Here is a 19,541-nt window from a genome sequence, read left to right on the forward strand (position 1 = left end):
TTGGGTCATGATCCCAGGATCCTGGGATCGAGTCCCACATCGGGCTCTGCTCCTCGGGGAGTCCGCTTCTCCTCTCCCTCTGCCTCTGGCTCTGCCTGTTTGTGGTCTATCTATCAAGTGGATAAATAAAAATATTTTTAAAAAATAAAATATATATAAAAAAAAAGAAGGTCCTGGCCTGGGACCAGAAAACAAGTCTGTCACAAAGCCAGGGCCAGAGTCTGGGACTCTATTCCCAGCCCTGGTTTTCTCTCCTCCCCGAGCAAGGAGTACTGGGGAGCAAAGGTTAGAAGCGCTGGCTGAGTCGCTAAACTGAACAGCCCCAGGACAGGAACAGGTCCCTGAGACTTCCCACACCATGTGTCACCTTCTCCGTCTGTAAACCCAGATGATAAGATCCTCACCGGAGCTGTGAGGACACGGTGAGACAACACACTTAAAGCTCTTGGCACAGCAAACGCCCACTGTGTTATTAAAATCGTGCAGACCTCACCAGGCAGGGCTAGGACACCGGGGAAAAGTTTCAGCAGGGCTCTCATCTCGAAAGCAAGGCAGCTGGGGAAAAAGAAGGGTCAAGAAGCTGCATCCAGAAGTTGGTTTTATTGTATGTCTTGTACCATATTAATGTGAATTGCATCTGAGAGGAGAGAACAGTGGGAAGCTAGCAGAGAAGTGGCCAGAATGCTTTCATGGTGAAAGGCTGCCTCCCCTGGGGGAGGCTGGGGTGGAGCAGGAGAGAAGCAGAGAGAGGGAGGTTTCCCGAAAGCCAACCGTCCTACCGTCCTACCGGGGGCTCCTGCTGCCCCGCTGGCTACCTCCCGCCCTTCTGTCTGCAGGGCTGAGGGGCACAGACCCTGGCAGGAAGAAAGCGCAGGGGGACAGATTCGACTTCCCCTTGGCAGCTGGGCAGCCGGCGAGGCACTGGTACGTGGGGCCCACAGCTTCCCCTTGAGGGGCCAGGCCCAGCCTGGAGAGGGCGCTCAGGTGTACAGTGGGGGAAAGGGCAGCTCAGCTGAGGGCTGGAGCCTGCGGAGAGAGAGATGACCTTGCTCCCCGCCTCCAGGACCTCTTCAGGAACCTGTCCAGGGCACGCGCACACACCCTCTGCCACCTACCAGTTCTCCGGGCTCCAGACAGTGCCCAAGCTCTCCATGAAATGGAAAGTATAGGCGTGGCGTGAGCGGTCGGAGAGGTTCTTCTCACTCTTGTGTACCACTTCCCCGTGAATTAGGATGAGGTCCCCTGGCAGGAATGCAGCAGGTCAGGAGAACACTTGGCAGGGAGGGACAAAGGACCCTCCTCCCTCCCATTCCCATCCTGGAGAGCTCAGGGGCCTGCCCCAGGGTCAGAGGCTGTGCTGCTGGCCGGAGGTCCGCCTGGGACCAAGTCCCTTCTGCTGTGACCTGTGCCCTTGGCAAGCCTTGGCAAGGGCATTCCCCTTCTGCGGTGTTTGTGGAACCAGGCCCAAGTGTCTATACTGTGCCTGGCAGCTGGGACCTCGCTATCAAAAGCTGGGCCGGAGGGCGATTGGGCGGCTCCGTGGTTAAGCATCTGCCTTTGGCTCGAGTCATGATCCCAGGGTCCTGGGGCTTCGCACATTGGGCTCTCTGCTCAGCCAGGAGTTGCTTCTCCCTCTGTCTCGCTCTCTCTCAAAAATAAATAAAATCTTTAAAAAAAAAAAAAAAGGCCAACTGGACATCGGGTTACCCTGTTCTAAAAGGAACGGCCAGCATTGGTTCATCATCTGCGTTGTGCCCCATCTTCTGTACATCGTCTATCTCACTGACTTCCCCGCTTTACATTCGGGAAGACTGAGGCTCAGAAAGTTTCAGGCATTCGACGGAAGAGACAGCAGAGTCTGGATTCTAGCCTGATCCAGGAGGCCTTCCAGGTAATGGCGCGGCCTTCAGCCTTCCCAGAGCCCATCCAGCCCCACCTCCCATTCTGTGACTTCACGGCCCTCCGGGGAGCTGGGCGTTCAGAGCAAGCAGAGACCCACAGGCACAGCCTTGGGGCCCGCCTCCCTGCCCTCTGCATCCCACCTACCTCTCCGCGCTGGGGTGGGCACAAAGAGGCTGGCATCCCGGACAGGCTCTGACCCAAGGAAGGTGACGTCAGGCTTTGAGCCATCACTGGTCCGTACCAGCCTTCTTGACACCCCACCTGCAGGCCAAGGTGGAGACTTTAGCCTCTCTTTTACCCGGGTCTCTCTGCCAGGGAGGGTGGGACACAAGTGGGCAGGGCGAGACAGGTGTCCTTACCGGTATGGGAGCCTGGGATGAACCAGAGGCAGCCGTTCTCCAGAGTGGCATTCTCCAGCGCTATCCACAGGCCCAGCAGCCGGCCCAGCGGCTCCGTGTGCAGGAAGGTGGAGTCCTGGTGAGGGTCGACTGCAACAGGACTGGCCATGAGGAACTTGGCCCACCTCACCTTGGCCTTGTTCCCCACTCCCTGGTGCTCTCAGAGCCTTCCTGGGTCAGTAGGAAACCCCCCGCTTCCCGGCCTGGAGACTCGGGGCACGAGATGTAACCTCTCAAAACTTCCATTTCCTAAACGGTGAAGTGGCCTCGGCAGTAACCTACCTCCTAGGGTGGCCGGAGGCCCCCACAACACAGTATGTGAAAAGTGTTCAGGACCGGGCCCAACACTGTAATCACTACAATGTGGCTGCTGCGGTTTGATTCCAGCCAGGCGACTAAAGGCACCGCCTGAACCAGAACAAGCACCTCCGGCCACCAGAGGGTCCACCGGGAGGCGTAAGACTGGGCAGTACGAGAGGAGACCGGGGTGTGCGCCAGCCCCCGTCCACATCAACCCCGTGATGCTGGGGCCCAGCAGGGACGGAAGACCACTGAACAAAGGACTGCAGACCATGATGCTCGTCTCCTTTCCCTCCTTCCCAGGGAACTGTGTGTTTTCCAAGCCCCAAACTTGACTTGGACGATCCAGACAGTGTCCAGAGGAAGGTGTCCTAACAGTGGGCACTCCGCAGCATGTGGAGGAAGACCAAAGGAGGTGGGGTTGCTGAACTCAGGGAGGGGCTGCTCATCCCTTCGGGAGACTGTCCTTGGGCTGAACGGTAGGAAGAAGTGGGCAGTCCCAAGGAGGCCAACTTGGGCTCATGCAACGAAGGAAAGGGCTGCTGTGAGGGGAGGAGCCCTGTGTCATGGGAGGTATTTAAGCAGAAGTAGATAATCACCCGCGATGGGGGCTATAAAAGTTATCTGTGCATCCAGGGGGTTTGAAATTACAGCAGCAATTTCTCTGTTAAATCAGTCCTCCAGGGAACTTGTTAAAAATACAGGTTCGTGGGGCACCTGGGTAGCTCAGTCAGTTGGGCATTTGACTCTTAATTTCAGCTCATGATCTTGGGGGCCGGAGATCCGGCCCTAAGTCCCTCCACAATCAGCAGGAATCTGTTTCTCTGCTTCTCTCTCTCTCTCTCTCCCTTTGTTCATCCTTCCACTCATGTGTGTTTTTTTTCCTCTCCCTCTCAAATAAATAAATCTTTAAAAAAGAAAAATACATGTTTACAGGTTCTTGCAACCCTACTGACTCAAGAGCTCAGGGACTGGGGCCCCAGAATCTATTTTAACCAGCTAGGACTTGCTGCCAGGTTCGAGAACCACTGTGCCAAGGACTCCAGAACACCCTCCCAATAGACAATTCCAAAAAGGAACAAAAGGTAGCTTCTCCTTCCTGGCCCTCTTGCCCATGGACATCTCAGCAAGTGCCATCCCTCCCTGCAGAGACCTGACAACCCCTGATGCCCCAGATGTCCCACCGTGACCCTTGCTGGACCCCATGGCCTGTTCTCAGCTCACCTTCGCCACCAAAGTGAGGTTGCTGCAAGAAAGAAGAAGGACCGGTGAGGCCAGAGGAAAGTGGGTTGGAGCAGGGACCACTCTAAGTCCTGGATGCGTTTGCCTCTAAGGATTCCACGCTATCACCCAGCTATGGAGTCCCACCGTGTGCCAGGCCCAGGAGGGCGGCAGAGAGAAAAAGCACCCTGCCCACAGGGTGCTCCGAGTCCGAACACATGCACGCCTCCTGAGAGCAAAGGCAGAAGTGAGGGGTGGCAAGAGAGGCCGGGGCCCAGGCTTGAGGTTAAGCCACTCAGCCCCAGGATCAGAGATGGGTCCCTTTCTTCCCAAGGCAAAACTGGAAGTCTGCTTAGAGTAGGTGGCAGTGAGCTAGGCCTTGAAGCTGGGAGCAGAGCATTTCGATAGCAAAAGAAGGGAGAAGGGAGGAATGCCTGGGTGGCTCAGTCGGTTAAGTGTCTGCCTTCAGCTCAGGTCATGATCCCAGGGTCCTAGGATTGAGTCCCGCATTGGGTTCCCTGCTCAACAGGGAGTCTGCTTCTCCCTCTCCCTCAGCCTGCCAATCCTCCTGCTTGTTCTCCCTCTGTCTCTGTCAAATAAATACATAAAATCTAAAAAAAAAAAAGGCGGGGGAGAGTCCTGGGGGGCCCCCTCCTTCCTGCCACCAAATTTTAACTGAGCACCTACTAAGTGCAAGGCACCTTACCCCGAGGAGGCAGATTTCCCATGTTCTCCTTGCAACTTAGGAATTCCTCAGGGAGGCAGCTTTTGGCCCATGGTAAGGAGGGGCTTAGTATGAGTACTCTGCCCATATTACAGAGGATAAACTGAGGCCTGGGGACAACAGGGAGCTCACCTTGAAGATGTACATGCTCTGCACGACCACGGGCATCTGGAAGCCCAGACTTTTGGCCAAGGCCTGGAGGGGGACAGAGGTCAGACTTCCAGCCTGCCCACACTCACACCTGGGCCACCCCCCACCCTTGCCCACACCCTCACTCACCTGCACCTTGGGGGAGTGTGTGACACTCCTGAAGACAGGGTCATAGGCATGCAGAGCTGCAGGACAGAGGCAGGCTGACGGGCCAGCCCCTCTGCCCTCATGCGTCCCCCTGAGCCTGGCCCTGAGCACCCAGACATGGGCCTTGCTATGGCTTCTCACCTGTTTGTACTCATTGAGCTTTCTGCTGGCTCATAACGGAGAGACGGGGCCCCAGCCTGATTCTCAGCCTTGCAGCCATCTGGAAACCTCAATCCAGACCCGATTCAAAGGGATCTGTAACTTGGTAGCGGTCTCGGTCCTGCCACTTACTCTGTGATGCTTCAAGTGACCATTCATCTCCTATGAGCCTCAGTTACTCCTCTGTACCGCAGAACCAGAGCCAGTCCTGCCTCTCAGGCTACCCCAAGACTCGAAGGCCTAACACATGCCTGTTCTGGTCGTCTCTTAATTATTGTTGTTGTTACAAAAAGCAAGGGATAGGGGGGACCTGGGGAGCTCAATCGGTTATACATCTGCCTCCGGCTCGGATCACGATCCCAGAGTCCTGGGATGGAGCCCTGCCTTGGGCTCCCTGCTGAACAGGGAGCCTGCTTCTCCCTCTCCCACTCCCCCTGCTTGTGTTCCCTCTCTCGTGGTGTCTCTCTCTGTCAAATAAATAAAATAAAATATTTTTTTAAAATAATAAAATAAATAAATAAAACTTTAGAAATGATGGTTGGATATACTTATTGCCACTGAATTTATACTTCAAAATGGTTAGGATGGCAAATTTTATATTATATATATTTTACCACAATTCTTTTCATAAAGATTTAACAAAGAATTTTTTACAAAAATTCTTTCTACTAGCATGATGTAACTTCAAGTTTAAAAACGAGTCGGGGCGCCTGGGTGGCTCAGTCGATGGAGTCTGACTCTTGATTTTGACTCAGGTCGTGATCTCAGGGTCCTGGGATCAAGGTCTCCCACTCTGCCCCCCCCACCGCCATGATGCCCTTCACGTTCAATGGGAAGTCTGCTTGAGATTCTCTCTCTCCCTCTCCCCCTCCCCCTTCTCACACACTCTCTCTTTCTCTCTCTAAATAAATAAATAAAATCTTTAAAAAAAAATAAGCGGTCTGCAAAATAAATTATAATATATGATCCTGGGGGAACAAAAAAAAAAAAAGAAGACATCCTAGCTTCATCTGGGGTCTCAGAATAGGGACCATGCCAACATGTTAGGTAATTCTGAAAGAGGCTCCAGAAAGCAGTAAGGGCCAGGAGCGCGCCAGGCCTGAGGTTTGGATCATCTGCACAGGGACTCAGCTGGCTCCTCTCCCCAGGGCTATGTTGGTAGCATCTAGGGTTAGCATCATAAGGCCAGAGCAGCAGGGCCCAAAGTGGGAGCTGAAGCCAGAAGTGCCATTTGCTGGGCCACTAACTTACAGTGGGCCTTGGGTTAGGCCCCAGGCCTCTTCGGGCCTCAGCCTCTCTGTTTTCTTTCCCCCAGGCACCTGCTTACCGTGGCCAATTTTATTGATGGATTTCTCCGGAGGGACCAGGAAATTTCCTGTAGCACAAGGAACAGGTAAAGACAAAAGAGCTGGAGTCCACCTTCCCCTGGGCAACTGGCCTCGGCGGGGAGCCCTCAGCCCTGGGGGGAGATACCCCAGTCTAGCCCTTCCCACACCCCAGGGGCCCCAGCTCCGAACCTTTCTCGTCGAAAACGTCTTTCTCAAAGAAGTATCGAATCTTGTCACCACTGCTCAAGAAATAGTCTTTGTCACCCTGGCCCTGGGGAGAGGGGATATCAGAGGGACTGAGAGAGCATCACAGGGTCAGAGCTGGGGCTGGCCAAGAGGCAAGAGGATCCTCATGCTTCCCAACCCCCCAGAAGTAAGTTCTCAAACTCATCTACTGAGACACAGTGAACAGGAACCCCCAGTGCCTGGAAGCATACTAGGAAGCCCCAGCATAAAATTTCCTGGAAACCACTTAATAAGTCACATGATTCTTATGCTCAATACAGTGTGATTCTGAGTCTCGGCACAGTAGTCCAACAGGCACAGTTCCCAGGTAGCCTTGGGCCACCTGTTATCACTCCACGCCTGTTTCCTCATCTGTAAAGGGAAATAATCATTGAACTGACCTCGTCAGGACTGATGGAGGCTTCGGGCAGAGGCTGAATCTTATGGTAGTTGAGAGCACAGACCGTGGAGCTAGAATACTTGGGTTCAAATCCCAACCCTGCCAAGGAGTTGCTGTGTGACCACAACCCCACTTGCTGAACCTCTCTGGGCTTAGTTTCCTCGTAAAGTATAGATGTGACTAAAGGTATCCTGTCGGGTGTTGCAGCGATTATGAATTAGTGTACATGAAGTGCTAGTACAGTCCTTGGAACGTGGTGAATGCTACATGAATATCTAGTTTTATCATCATCGTTACTGCTACTGCTGTAGCGAAACAGAAAACAATCAGCCAGCGCCCGGCTAAATGATGAATATTAACTATTATTCATCGCTGTGTCTCTCTCTGTCAAATAAATAAATAAAATCTTTCAAAATTTTGTCATTTATTTGAAAGAGGGTGAGTGTGTACACATGCCCATGGGTGGGGGGTGAACAGTAGGACAAGCAGGGAGCCTGACACAAGGCTCGATCCAGGACCCTGAAGTCAGGATCTTAAGATCAGGATCTGAGCTGAGGTCAGATGTTTAACTGGCTGAGCCACCCAGACACCCCTGATCTTTTTCCTCCTAATGCCTATTTCAAAGCCATTTTTTTTTTTTTTAGATTTTATTTATATGATAAAGACACAGCGAGAGAGGGGAACACAAGCAGGGGGAGTGGGAGAGGGAGAAGCAGGCTTCCTGCCAATTAGGGAGCCCAATGCCAGCCTTGATCCTAGGACCTCAGGACCAGGACCTGAGCCAAAAGCAGACGCTCCACAACTGAGTCAAGCAGCACCCCCCCCCATTTCTAAGTCTTAATATCAGTGGTGAATATTGAGGGTTTACTGAGTACGGCACTGTGCTGAGCTCTTTGCAAGCATTATAAACCAAGATACATACATTTTATTCTCCCACCCTCCCCCCAACCCTTCACTGGTCTCCGGTAGCTAGGAGGGCACAAGATTGGCACCCTCACTCCATGGGGCCTTGAGTGACCTGTCTCTAGGCACTGGACCCCCATTTCTGCTGTCCCCACCTAGAATGCGGGGGTGAGGCCAGATGAAACCCACTATTTGGAGGAAATTACTCTGTAACCCTTAGTCCTGCTGAACAGTGCCCCCCAGTCACGCTCTTTGGGTTCCCAGTCTTCAGGCCATTGTAATTCCCTTTATGCCCACCAGATGGCAGGAGCTCCTCAGCGTGAAGGAGCCGTGTTGCGCAGCTAGGACCACAGTTTTGGCTCCGGGGCCACACCACAAACAGGATCCTTTTTTCTTTTCTTTTCTTTATTTTTATGATTGTATTTATTGAGAGAATGAGAGGGAGGAAGCAGGCCCCCTGCTGAGCAGGGAGCCCGATGCGGGGCTCGATCCTAGAACCCTGGGATCATGACCTGAGCCACCCGGGCGCCCCCACAGACAGGCTCCTGAAGGGTTAAGTGAACTGTGTGGGAGAACCCCCGAGTCTCAACTTACCCTTCTCAAACTATATTAAGTCACGAGGGGTGGGGGTGGAGAAGCTGGGTTTCTAGCCTCCCTGAGGGGTAAGGCTGAGGGAGGGGCGGTGGTGGTCATCAGAGTCACTCGGCGCATTCCGGGCTGCTGGCCACAGAAGAGGCCCTTGTAGCAGGAGAACCGCTGAGGAAGTTCCGCAGAGCAGCGAACAGACGATCGGGGTTCAAATCCTCATTCTATCAATTTACTAACCACGCGGTGTGGGGCCAGTGAGCCAGGCCTCATCTGCCCCAGCTATCAAACAGGGGTAATACTACCGACCTTAGACATCCACAGTGAGGAGCGAGGAAATACGCAGACAAGGCACTGAGCCGGGCACAGAGAGGGCTCAGGGCTCCATCTCTTATCAGAATGAGCCCATGGGCTTTGGGGGCCTCCGTCCCAGGCTGCTTCTCTGCCTGGGGCCTGAGCCCCCTCCCCTCCCCTTCAAAGACCAGATCCCATTCTTACCTGCCGCAGACACTTACTTTGGTTCTCAGCTGCCCCTCTTCCCGGGTAGAAAATTCTATGCGGCAGTGGACAGGGACATCCATGTCAGCCACTAGCTTGCCAATCCTCTGTTGCATGACGGCACATTCATCGGCAGAGAAAAATCCTTCCAGCACCAGGAATCCATCCTCCTGAAACTGAAGGTGAGGAGAAAACTCAGGCTTCCCTCTCTCCAATGCTCTCTGTGAGGACTGACCTGACCCCTTCCTGAAACCCAAGTGTGCCGGAGGACCAAGTGTCCTGTTCATTGCTGGGTCTCCCCCCACAACACACCCCTACCCGAGGCACAGCGTCTGGGACCCAGTGGGGAGCAACCAATAGTAGTTGCTTGAACGAAGGAAGGAGGAAGGGGAAGTGTCCCCATCCTTCCCCTCCAGTGGGCTTTGGGGCACATGGGAATACAACCTTATTCATTGAGTCAGCTAAAATTTATTGAGCATCTACTGTGTACCAGCACAATTTTAGGAGCTAGAGCTACAGTAATGAGGAAGCCTGGCGTCCTGGAGCTTACAGTCTAGCAACGGAGGCTGACATCAAACAAAGGGTGCCTGGGTGGCTCAGGGGGTTAAGCCTCTGCCTTTGGCTTGGGTCATAATCTCAGGGTCCTGAGATTGAGCCCCGCATCAGGCCCTCTGCTCAGGAGGGAGACAGCGGAGTGTCAGGGGAGCAGCTCTGAGAAGGTGACATTTAAAAGGGACCAGCAGGGCGCCTGGGTGGCTCAGTGGGATAAGTCTTCTGCCTTCGGCTCAGGTCATGATCCCAGGGTCCTGGGATTGAGCCCCACATCAGGCTCTCTGCTCGGCAGAGAGCCTGCTTCCTCCTCTCTCTCTGCCTGCCTCTCTGCCTACTTGTGATCTCTGCCTGTCAAATAAATAAATAAGATATTTTTTAAAAAAAAAGAAAAAACATAAAATAAAATTTTAAAAAGGTGGGCAAGCTCTCATAAGAAGTAGCTATTATGATCGACTTTTAAAGTTTCTAGGGCTGTCAATCGCACTACTGGGTAGTTACCCCAAAGATCCAAATGTAGGGATCCAAAGGGGCACATGCACCCGAATGTTTATAGCAGCAATGTCCACAATACCCAAACTATGGAAAGAGCCCAGAAGTCCTTCAACAGATGAATGGATAAAGAAGATGTGGTGTATACACACACACACACACACACACACACACACACACACACACACACACAGGAATACTATGCAGCCATCAAAAATGAAATCTTGCCCTTTGCAACAGTGTGGGTGGAACTAGAGGGTATTATGCTAAGCAAAATAAGTCAATCAGAGAAAGGCAATTATAATATAATTTCACTGATATGAGGGATTTGAGAAACAAGACAGAAGATCATAGGGGAGTGGAGGGGAAAATGAAACCAGAGGGGAGACAACCATAAGAGACTCTTAATCCCAGGAAACAAACTGGGGGTTGCTGGAGGCAAGGGAAGTGGTAGGGATGGGGTGGCTGGGTTATGGAGATTGGGGAGGGTATATGCTATGGGGAGTGCTGTGAATTGTGTAAGACTGATGAATCACAGACCTGTACCCTGAAACTTTCAAAGTTTTAAAGTTGTTCAGTCCCCTGAAACAAATAATACATTATATGTTAACTTTAAAAAAAGGTTAATAATTTTTTAAAAAGATGTCTACCAAAATACTAAGTCTTGGGGTAGGAAATTATGGGTGGTTTTTCATTTTCTTCTTTGAGACTTTCTGTATTTTTCAGCATTTTCCTCTTGTCGTCAGGAATAAACGAGGGACACGTTTTTTAAGTCTGCGTCACTCTAATTCCCAAGCATTAGCTTTTCGTGTTTGACCGCAGGTGGGACTTTGCGGCCCTCCAAGGGCTCAGGGCGGGGCGGGGCGTTCCGCCTCCTCTTGACCCCGCCCCCCGGGCCCTGCCCCTCCCCCCCCCAGCTTCGCCTGCCTTCCTCCTTCTTCTCTCCTCGCAATCAGGAGCCACTCCTAGGCTGCCTGATCTTTACTCTTTTTTTTTTTTTTTTTAAAGATTTTATTTATGTATTTGAGAGAGAGAGAGTTGCGCCAGTGTGCCAGATCAAGAGCAGGGCGGGGAACCAGACGGAGAAGCAGACTCCCCGCTGAGCAGAGAGCCTGAGGCAGGGCTGGATTCCAGGACACGGAGATCATGAGCGGAGCCAAAGGCTGAGCCACCCAGATGCCCCTGATCTTTACTCTTTATTATGGTTTCCGTCACTCGGTGGTTGGACACTGGCTACTCTGGGTTTGTTTCATCTTCTGAAAAAATGGCAGAGGGTGGGGTTGAGTTCCCAGGGTCTACTAGAAGTCGGAGAGACCCCCAACTCTTACCTGACCCTCTCGGACCCCTACCCCACATGGCCCTACCTTCTGGAGCTGCGAAGGGCTCAGGCAGGACATGAGGATGAGGCTCTGGGTGCCGCTGCTGTTGCCGGAGGCCCGAGAGGAGAAAGTACAAATTAAGCAGTTTGGAAGTGCCTAATAGGGGTGACGGGTGCAAAGTGCTGGAGCCTGGGAGACGGAGGAGGACTTAACCCTTTCCCACCCAGAGGAAGCCCAATCCCAGCCCCCAACCCTTCCCCCAAGCACACACCCCAGCCTGAACTGTCCCCCCACCCCAAGTCACTTCTGTACCTGGATGGGGCCCTTGCCTCTGCCCCAGCCCAATACCCTGGGTCCATCCCCCTAGTTAATCTAGGATTAACCCTTTCCAATCTCCTTCGTGGTTTTTAATGGCTCCCTCCCAGTTGCTTTGCAGAAACTGCCCCCTTTTGGCCGTTTACCAGGTGCCTAGAAATTGTATTCGAGGGGTGTCAGCGCAAAGAAGCTGGGGAGGCCGAAGGATCCCTGATCCTAGGCACCATGACTCACTGTGACCTCTGATAAGTGTCAGCCCCTGTCTTTTTCTTAGCATATGTACTGCTGAAGCAAGCAGAAATGTCAGCCTCTCTCTGGACTTCATGTGTGGATTAGAAAATCCCCAGGCCGCCAGCATCAATGTGGGGTGGGGGGGACACAGGGTGGGCCTGGGGGGGCTTGCACATCAGACTGGTCGGACTGGGGCAAGTGGCTTTGCGTTCCAGAGGTGGAAAAGGTCCTCAGAGAATTGTCTGGGCCCCTCCCAGCTCTGATCCCCGGAAACTCTGTCTGTCTTGGGAGGATTAGGGAAAGGTGGAAGGGTCAGCTTACAGCTCAGAGGAAGACAGCAGATAAAGGGAAATCTTAGAGTTGGGAAGGGGCTGGGGGCACCTAGTTGGCTCAGTTGGAAAATCATGTGACTCTTGCCTGTGGGCCCTGAGTTCAGTCCCCATAAAGGGTGCAGAGATTACTTAGGTAAATAAACCTAAACAAAAACAAAAACAAAGAAAGGAAGAAAGAGGAAGGGGATACAACTGAGAACCTGGGTCTCCAGAATGAGGGGAAAACCATGGTTCCTGTTCCCCAGCCCAAGACGCTGGGTGTCTCAAATCCACCAGCCAGGACTACAGCCACCATGGCCTGCCCAGCAGGGCCATTCTGGCTGTAGCTCCTAAAAACTGGCCATTGGCCTTCCCCGAAATGACATTTTTCTGAATGGCAAAGGGACAGAATGTCTTGGGAGTGAGTGTGGGGACATGAGCTCAGCCTTCAGGAGCCTTGGCCCCAAGTCAAGTCATGTTTTCTGGGCCACCGCACTGGGAGTGACTGCTCGGTCCCAATTCCCAAAGGCTAGGGAGAGGGGTGGCCAGGTTCCTGAGAATGGAGAAGAGGTTCTGAAGAATCCGGCTGGGTGAGGAGGGCAGGCATAGTTTGTCTTCTATGAGACTCAGCTCACTTGAGGCAAGGCCCATTCCCAGCTGTCCTGGCCTCATCTGACGCAGCTGTCCACTACAGGGACCCCCGCCATGTGTCAGGGGCACAGCGAGGGTCCCCATCCCGTGGGCCAGCAGCTCCCCTGGGAGTCCCCACCGACGGCTTGTAGTGGAGGCTTCATGAGGCAGACTGGGTTTGAATCCAGACCTGGGCCTTGTTTTCCCCACCTGTAGTTTGGGGATAACCTCTCGTAAGGAGGAAGAGGAATACTTACCTGCCGATAAAGAGATTCGGCACAGGGCCTGGGACTCACTGAAAGTGCCCATCAGCTAGCTGTTCACCAGAAGTTAGCTGGGGGGTACTGTTCTGGGCGAAATATGAGGGTATTTCTTATTTTTGAGCTTCCCCATTGTCCAAACTGCTGTTGTCATCTGTGGAATGACTATACTATTGAAGTTTGGAGGGGACAGCCCACAGAGGGGCTCGGACGGGAGTCGGAGGGGCTGGGCCTCCACGATTTGCTCATTCATCCCCGTCAGGCTTTGGGAGGTGGGTTTGCATTGTTTTGTTTGTTTCTTTGTTTGTTTGTTTGTTTGTTCCAAGAGCTAACCAGCTCCAGGTCCAACACGACTGCTCCTGGTGGTGCTGGGTGGCCCCAAGACTGGGTGGGGGAGTGGGAGTCAGTAAGGGGGTACCAGACCGGACAGGAGGGTCTCAGAGGGGATTGGTCTTTCTTCTTCGCCAAAAGCCCCCTGCCCCTGGGTCCCCAGGTCAGCCCACCGCAAACCTCACTGGTCCAGGTGGAAGATACCAGTTACTGGGCACTGAAAGCTGGCCCCACTACCAAGTCATCATCCGGTAAGCTTCAGAACAGTCCTGCAAGGTTGCATATACTAGCCTGATGTTACAAACAAGGCAACTGTGGCAGAGCTATGATTTGAAGGCAGCTCCACCCATCTCCCTGAGCCTCTGTCCTTGACCCCAGCACATTCAGCAGGCTCCCATAGGGGCCAGGAGCTGGCTCTCCCACAGTGACTCTCGGCGGGCCCACCTCTGCGGAACCCGGGGGAATGGCTGTTGGGAATTACAAGGGACCTGTGAGAGCACAGAGTGGAAATGCCCATTGCACAGATGGGGTTCTGGAGGCTGTGGGAGGGAAGGGGTTGCCCCAACTTCATGCAGGGAGTAACAGAGCAGGGACAAGAATGGAGACTACTGGCTCCCATCCCAGTGTCCCCCTCCCCTCCGCGGCCTCCCCACCCATCAAAGCTCATGAAGGCCCAAACTCCAGGTGACCAGACTGGAGGCAAGACCCCAGGCCCAGGCCACACCTGACCTGTATCAGGCTCTGTCCAGCCCACACCCAGTAGCGGCCTCCAAGGGACAGGGAGAGGGGCACCTGCTTCTAGGTGCCCGGCGGCAGCCACTCAACAAACTAGTCCTCAGAGTCCAGTGGGACCCAAAGAGCTGAGGGAAGGGTCCCCCCCATGACACGGAGACCTCCAAAGGCTACTTTCTGTTATAGATTTATTTGATATTTGAACGGAGTCTACAAGTTCAGACCCTCACGTAACGGATTGCTTCATGGTCGTCAAAGGCTAGTGTGCATTATTTCTGAGGATTACATCCGCTGACATGACACAGAAACACAAATGGACAGACAAAGGGACATAATCATGAAGACAAGAGACGCTAAAACGTGCCTTAGTGTCCAAGTGATTGATCTAAGGCGGGGCACCCTTCTAATGCAGGGACCCCCGTGGCTTATCTAAAGTGAGGAGGCTTCTTGCCACCAGGCCCGAGAGGGCTGCGTGTGTATGCCTGGCACCTGGGACGGAAACCGGAACCCAAACCCGGGGAGCCTGCCCCTCCCAGCAGTGACCTACCCCGCCTGCCCCCAACAACCCCGCCTCCCAGGGTCTCTTCTGAAGGACCAGGAGGTGACGGGCTGACGTTGGCAGCTGAGGCTACGGATGGCACTGGGCAAACTCCTGACACAGCAGGTGGGAAGCAGAGTCCGGGCCGGGCAGCTTCTTAACACTGACGGGGGGCGGACAGGGAGCATGGAGCACCGTTCATCTGGGGATTAGTCGACCCGAGTCTCCTCCTTTCTTGGCAGCTCCAGAACATTCCCTTTGGCCAACAGCCACAGACATGAGTGCCTGCCAAGACACATGGAGGAAAAAGAAAACAAGACACCGAAAACAAAACAAAACAAAACAAAATCCCCGCCCTAGGAGAGGAGAGGAACAAACAGAACTCCTGGACCAAGGTCACACCAGACTCGAACACATCCTGCAGCCTGCAGGCCCCCGAAAGGGTGGGGGGGGCGGGGGGGAAACAGTTCAGTGTCTTGCTGCTCTGCTCAAGAGACGCTGACGTCCTGCCCTGAGACCCCAACTCACTGGCCTTCACCGGTTTTTTTTTCAGTTTTGTTTTTTTTTTAGTTTTTTTTTTTCTTTTTAATACCCAAACCATCAATTTTCAAAGCTTTAAAAAAAAAGTTCTTTTTTTTTTTCTTTTTACTTAAAAAAAAAAAATCTAAAATTGATGAGACAAGCCCCAGGTCTGGCCTTTCCACCTGGTGGCCTGCTGTCCCCTGGGCCACACCGCCAGAGCCCAGCCCAGCACCGCTGGGGTGACTGTCGCGGCTGGTTCTCCCTGGACCCCTCTGCTCAAGTCTGGGAGGTCCTACCGGTGGCATCACCAAAACAGGAAAAGGGAAACTGCCCACCCTTCCTTACATACTCCCAATCGGAGCTGAACTTTGTCGGGAATGTAGAAGTTATCCGGAGGGAGGGGAGGGGAAGTGCAGAAAAATAAATACCAGAGCTAAGTGGACAGCCCCGGGGATCCGCCTCCCGCAGAGGCAGCCTCCAGGGGGGCCGCCCTGATTGTCCAAGACATAGGTCTCTGATCTCCCCGACAGGCGCCTGCCCTGGGGGATGTGAGTCTCAGAAGGAGGGAAGGGGCCAGCCCCTCAGGTGCGGTCCCGGTCCCGTGGCCGCAGCCCGGCCGACGTCCAGCCCCAGGCTCCGGCCCTGACTGAGGCCCGGCTGGTCGTCCCTGGGTCCTGGGGCCCCCGAGGACTCCGCGGCGAGCTGGTGCTCAGCCGTGTGCCAGCGCTCAGGCCTGCTCCTTGTCCGCCCTCCAGAGCCGCTCCTTCACCTCGGGGGGCAGCGTGTTGAACAGGTCCTCCTCCACCACCAGGCCGCTGCGCTTGAGCAGCGGGCACTCGCCCAGCTCCACGGGCAGGCACTCGAGCCGGTTGCCCCGCAGCTCGATCTGGGTCAGGTTGGTCAGCTCGCCCACCCGCGAGGGCAGCGACTGCAGCACATTGTTGCCCAGGTGCAGGGCCCTCAGCTTCCGGCACTGGAAGAGTTCTGGGGGCAGCGCCTCGATCTGCAAGGGCGGAAGCAGAGAGCCAAAGTGAGGGGCGCAGCTCAGACCTGGGGCCCTGGCTGGGGCGTCCCCCCAGCCCCTCACCCCAGGCACCAGCTGCTCCTCTGAAACCCATTTCAGCTCCATGGGCCCCCGGCCGCAGCACCATCTGGCCTAAAGCCCGCCTGACCTCCACCTGGGTCGGAAGTCTTAGCTCTTGCGCTCACTTCCTCCGGGAAGCCTTCCCTGACCTCCTGGGTCACTTAGGGCACTCATGGCCCCCAGTGTCACCGATCCCTCTGCAGCAAAGCTGCTTAATCCCCTGTCACTCCCGGCCAGGCTCTGAGAGGGCAGGGCTGGGGCTCCCTAGTTCCCTGCTGTCTCCCAGCGCTTGGCACCCTAAGAAGCAGGTCACGCTGGCCAGCTACTGTCAATCCCGCCCCCTCCTGCACTGCCCAGGCCTCCTCAGGAGCCAGGCTGTGGGGCCTGCTTGGTTTAAGAACGATTTATGAAAGAGAGCGGCATGCTGAAAAAAATCACACACCCCAGGTGCTGAGAAGTGCGGGGAGCACTCTGATAGGGGTGGGGACCCCAGCCTTGTCACACCTCCCTGTCCTGGGCCTCAGTCCCCTCATGTGTCAAGTCACACCCTGATCATGAGAGCAGGGGGTCCAGTATGGATCATTACGCCCCACGCAGCTTCCTCCCCAGCGGGCTCGCCCTGAGCACTGATACTACTACCTCATCTGCCCGTCAGAACCCCCGCTAAATACCACATCAACACTTCCTCTGCTTTCCAGGTCGGGTACCATTTCACCAAGGAGGCCCTAAAGAAGCTAACCTGCCCAGAGGTTCACAGCTGGAACAGGGGGAACCAAGCCGGAACCAGGTTCAACAGCTTGGGCTCGGCTATCCGTCCACACCGCCGGCGGAGCAAGGAGCAAACAGTGGGGCCCAAGTGGGCCCCTGCTGAGTCTCTGGCACACAGGAAAAGGTCCATAAATGCTGCCTTCTCCCCTGCCCTCTGTGAGGAGTCGGCTATAAACCCGGGTTCTCACTGAACCTATCTGCCAGAACAGTCTCCTTCAGAAGGGTTGGGCAGAAGGGACCCCACTCGATCCCACGTGAGGATGACGGAGAGACTGTTTAATAAGCCCTGTCACGGTCCCCATTGTCCCGCTGAGGCCTGCAGAGGCGGAGTGTCCAAGAATGCACGGCCACAAAGGTCAGGAGAGGGTGTAAGCAAGCCTTGCTTCCTCTGATTCAGAGCCCGCGCCATGCTCCCATTCTTCCAAATATGGCCCTCGTTGGCAAGGCCCTTTCCCTCTCCGGACCTTGGTTTCGCCCCTGTAGAACAAGAGGTAGGACGGGCAATGCCTCTCGCCTTCAGTGTTCTGTGGCTGAGGGCCTTTGGGCAGACTTGGATCTTGGGTGACTTGTTGTCTGAAAAGAGACCCCGACCTGGGCCTCCAAAAACAGCCATCGTCGTGCCCAGTGGTCAAGGATGGAGCCAAGGTGACCTCCAGGTGAGCAGGGCTAAAGGTCAGGGACACGAACGTGAGAGGACGTGACAGGAAGTGGGCTCTCGAAGGGCAGAGGGGCCTGAGCCTCCCAGAGAGTCCACTCCCCCCCCACACACATACAGGGACCCCTGACCCCTGTCTGGTGGCTCAGGCAGGGGTCAGGGCAGCATGAAAGGCCTGGCCCATTGAGTGCCACAGCTGGGGCTCACGTGCAGAGCTCCCTCCCTAAAACGCCCCTTCCCCAGCACCCCTGCCCCAGCCAGTGAGCTGCCTCCAGGTCCCCCAGAGAAAAGAGAAGGTGCCCCAGTGGCTCAGTGCCTCACCATAGTCACCCCGTCCTTTGGACCTGTCCTTTCCCAAAGGTGTCACTCGGCTGCGGAAGGCTTGGGGGGTCCTGTCCTCTCCTCCCTCCCAGGGACCTCGATGGCTCCCCCCTCAGCACTGAAGTAGCCCCAGATTCCCCTAGTCTTTGAAAAAAGAGACAATATTCCCAGAAGCCTCTGGGGCTGTTCCATCGCCCTCCCCCACCCTGACAAACCATGTGGAAGAAAACGCTGTCTCTCTTCAGCTGTGATCCAGCTTCTGCCCCTGTCCACCCCTGAAACCACATGGCCAGAGTCACCAACAGTCCCTCCTAATCCACTGGACCTGAATCCGTTCCTTCAGCCGACCGTCCCACGTGCTGGAAGCCCACACGCTTGAGCCAGACTCCTCTCTCCCGCCATCCTCTCCCCGCAGTGATCTCGACAAGGACACCTCTTCCTCCAGGAGCCCCGGCAGGGACAGACAGAAGTCCCTGAGCTGCAGGCTGCCCCAACATGGTCCCTTGGATGTCCCAGGGGCCCCAGACACCCAACATGGGACACACACTCTCCTCTCGGAAAACCAGTGACCCCTCCTGCATCCTGTTTCAACGACCCATCTTCCCAGCAGCCAAGTGAGAAACCCCTAATCCCTCAGACCTCTCCCCGTCTCCCCCGTCCAATCCAGCCCTATCCTGCGGATTCTCCCACCAAAGTCTCTCTACCCAGGGCAGCCTCTGTGAGTCAAGGCCTCACCCCCCACCCTGCCCACCAATGGTGCCACCAGGGTTCTCTGCCAGCTCTTGACTTCTCCCTCGCGCCCCTCAAACCCAACGCCTCACGCCGCAGCAAGAACAATCTCTCCCAATTATCAGTCAGCTCGTTTCTTCACCTACTTGGAGAATTTGGTGAACATTTGCTCTGTGTCAGGCACGGAATGAAAGAGCCAAGATCCACGTCACCAGACGAGGGCAACAAAGATCGCATGGAACAAGAGGGCAGAACAGGACTCCTTCCGGCCCTGACCTCAGGGGAAATCCAAATTCCAGGGGCTGCTAGCTCACCGATCCCCGCCCCCCCCGCCCCTGCCCCGCACTGTCAGGACCTCCTAGACTCTCCCTTTCCCCTTCATCTGGCTAACTTCCCCTTGTCCTCGGGGCCATGGGAGATGTCCCTTCCTCCAGGACATCTGCCTGCCCTAAATCTGGGCTGACACCACCCCTGTGTTTGACCAGGAGCCTCCAGATGGGCAGCCGGGGGCTTTATTTGTCCCTGGGTCACCTTCCTCTACCCTACGAATGCTCGAAAAACATCTGCCAAATCAATGAAAGAATGAATAAATGAATCTGAAGACCACGAGCATCTTTCACGCCTATTCATGTGAGTTTAAACCTGGGGAAAGAGCAGCTGAGGGCCCGAGCTGGGTCCTGCCTCCCCTCCTGGTCTACCTGCAGCCCCAGGTAGCCCACAAGGGAGGAGGAGAGGGGCTCCAATTTAAAAGAATGGGCCTGGGACGCCTGGGTGGCTCAGTTGGTTGAGCGGCTGCCTTCGGCTCAGGTCATGAT

The 19,541-nt window shown here is 54.8% G+C and overlaps 2 protein-coding genes across 4 annotated transcripts in view; both read right to left on the minus strand.

The window, feature by feature from the left end:
* Positions 1-581: 581 nt before the first annotated feature.
* PHYHD1 (phytanoyl-CoA dioxygenase domain containing 1) lies at positions 582-11,437 on the minus strand. Its single transcript, XM_044264726.1, has 11 exons — positions 11,346-11,437; positions 8,958-9,116; positions 6,519-6,600; positions 6,329-6,376; positions 4,825-4,880; positions 4,678-4,740; positions 3,825-3,846; positions 2,262-2,390; positions 2,047-2,163; positions 1,116-1,242; positions 582-1,026 (listed from the first exon to the last, which is right to left on the minus strand). The coding sequence occupies exons 1-11, from the start codon at positions 11,376-11,378 to the stop codon at positions 981-983; spliced, it is 882 nt and encodes a 293-aa protein (XP_044120661.1). The 5' UTR covers positions 11,379-11,437; the 3' UTR covers positions 582-980.
* Positions 11,438-14,280: 2,843 nt separating this feature from the next.
* The window catches only part of LRRC8A (leucine rich repeat containing 8 VRAC subunit A), a 28,083-nt gene continuing 22,822 nt past the window's right edge, over positions 14,281-19,541 (minus strand). For all 3 annotated transcript variants that reach the window (XM_044264727.1, XM_044264728.1, XM_044264729.1), the window contains one exon: positions 14,281-16,172. In XM_044264727.1, coding sequence (XP_044120662.1) covers positions 15,897-16,172 — 276 coding nt within the window. In that variant the 3' untranslated portion in view covers positions 14,281-15,896. The remainder of the gene's footprint in view (positions 16,173-19,541) is intronic.

This window comes from Neovison vison, chromosome 9 (genome assembly GCF_020171115.1).
Source record: "Neovison vison isolate M4711 chromosome 9, ASM_NN_V1, whole genome shotgun sequence".
NCBI lineage: Eukaryota > Metazoa > Chordata > Mammalia > Carnivora > Mustelidae > Neogale > Neogale vison.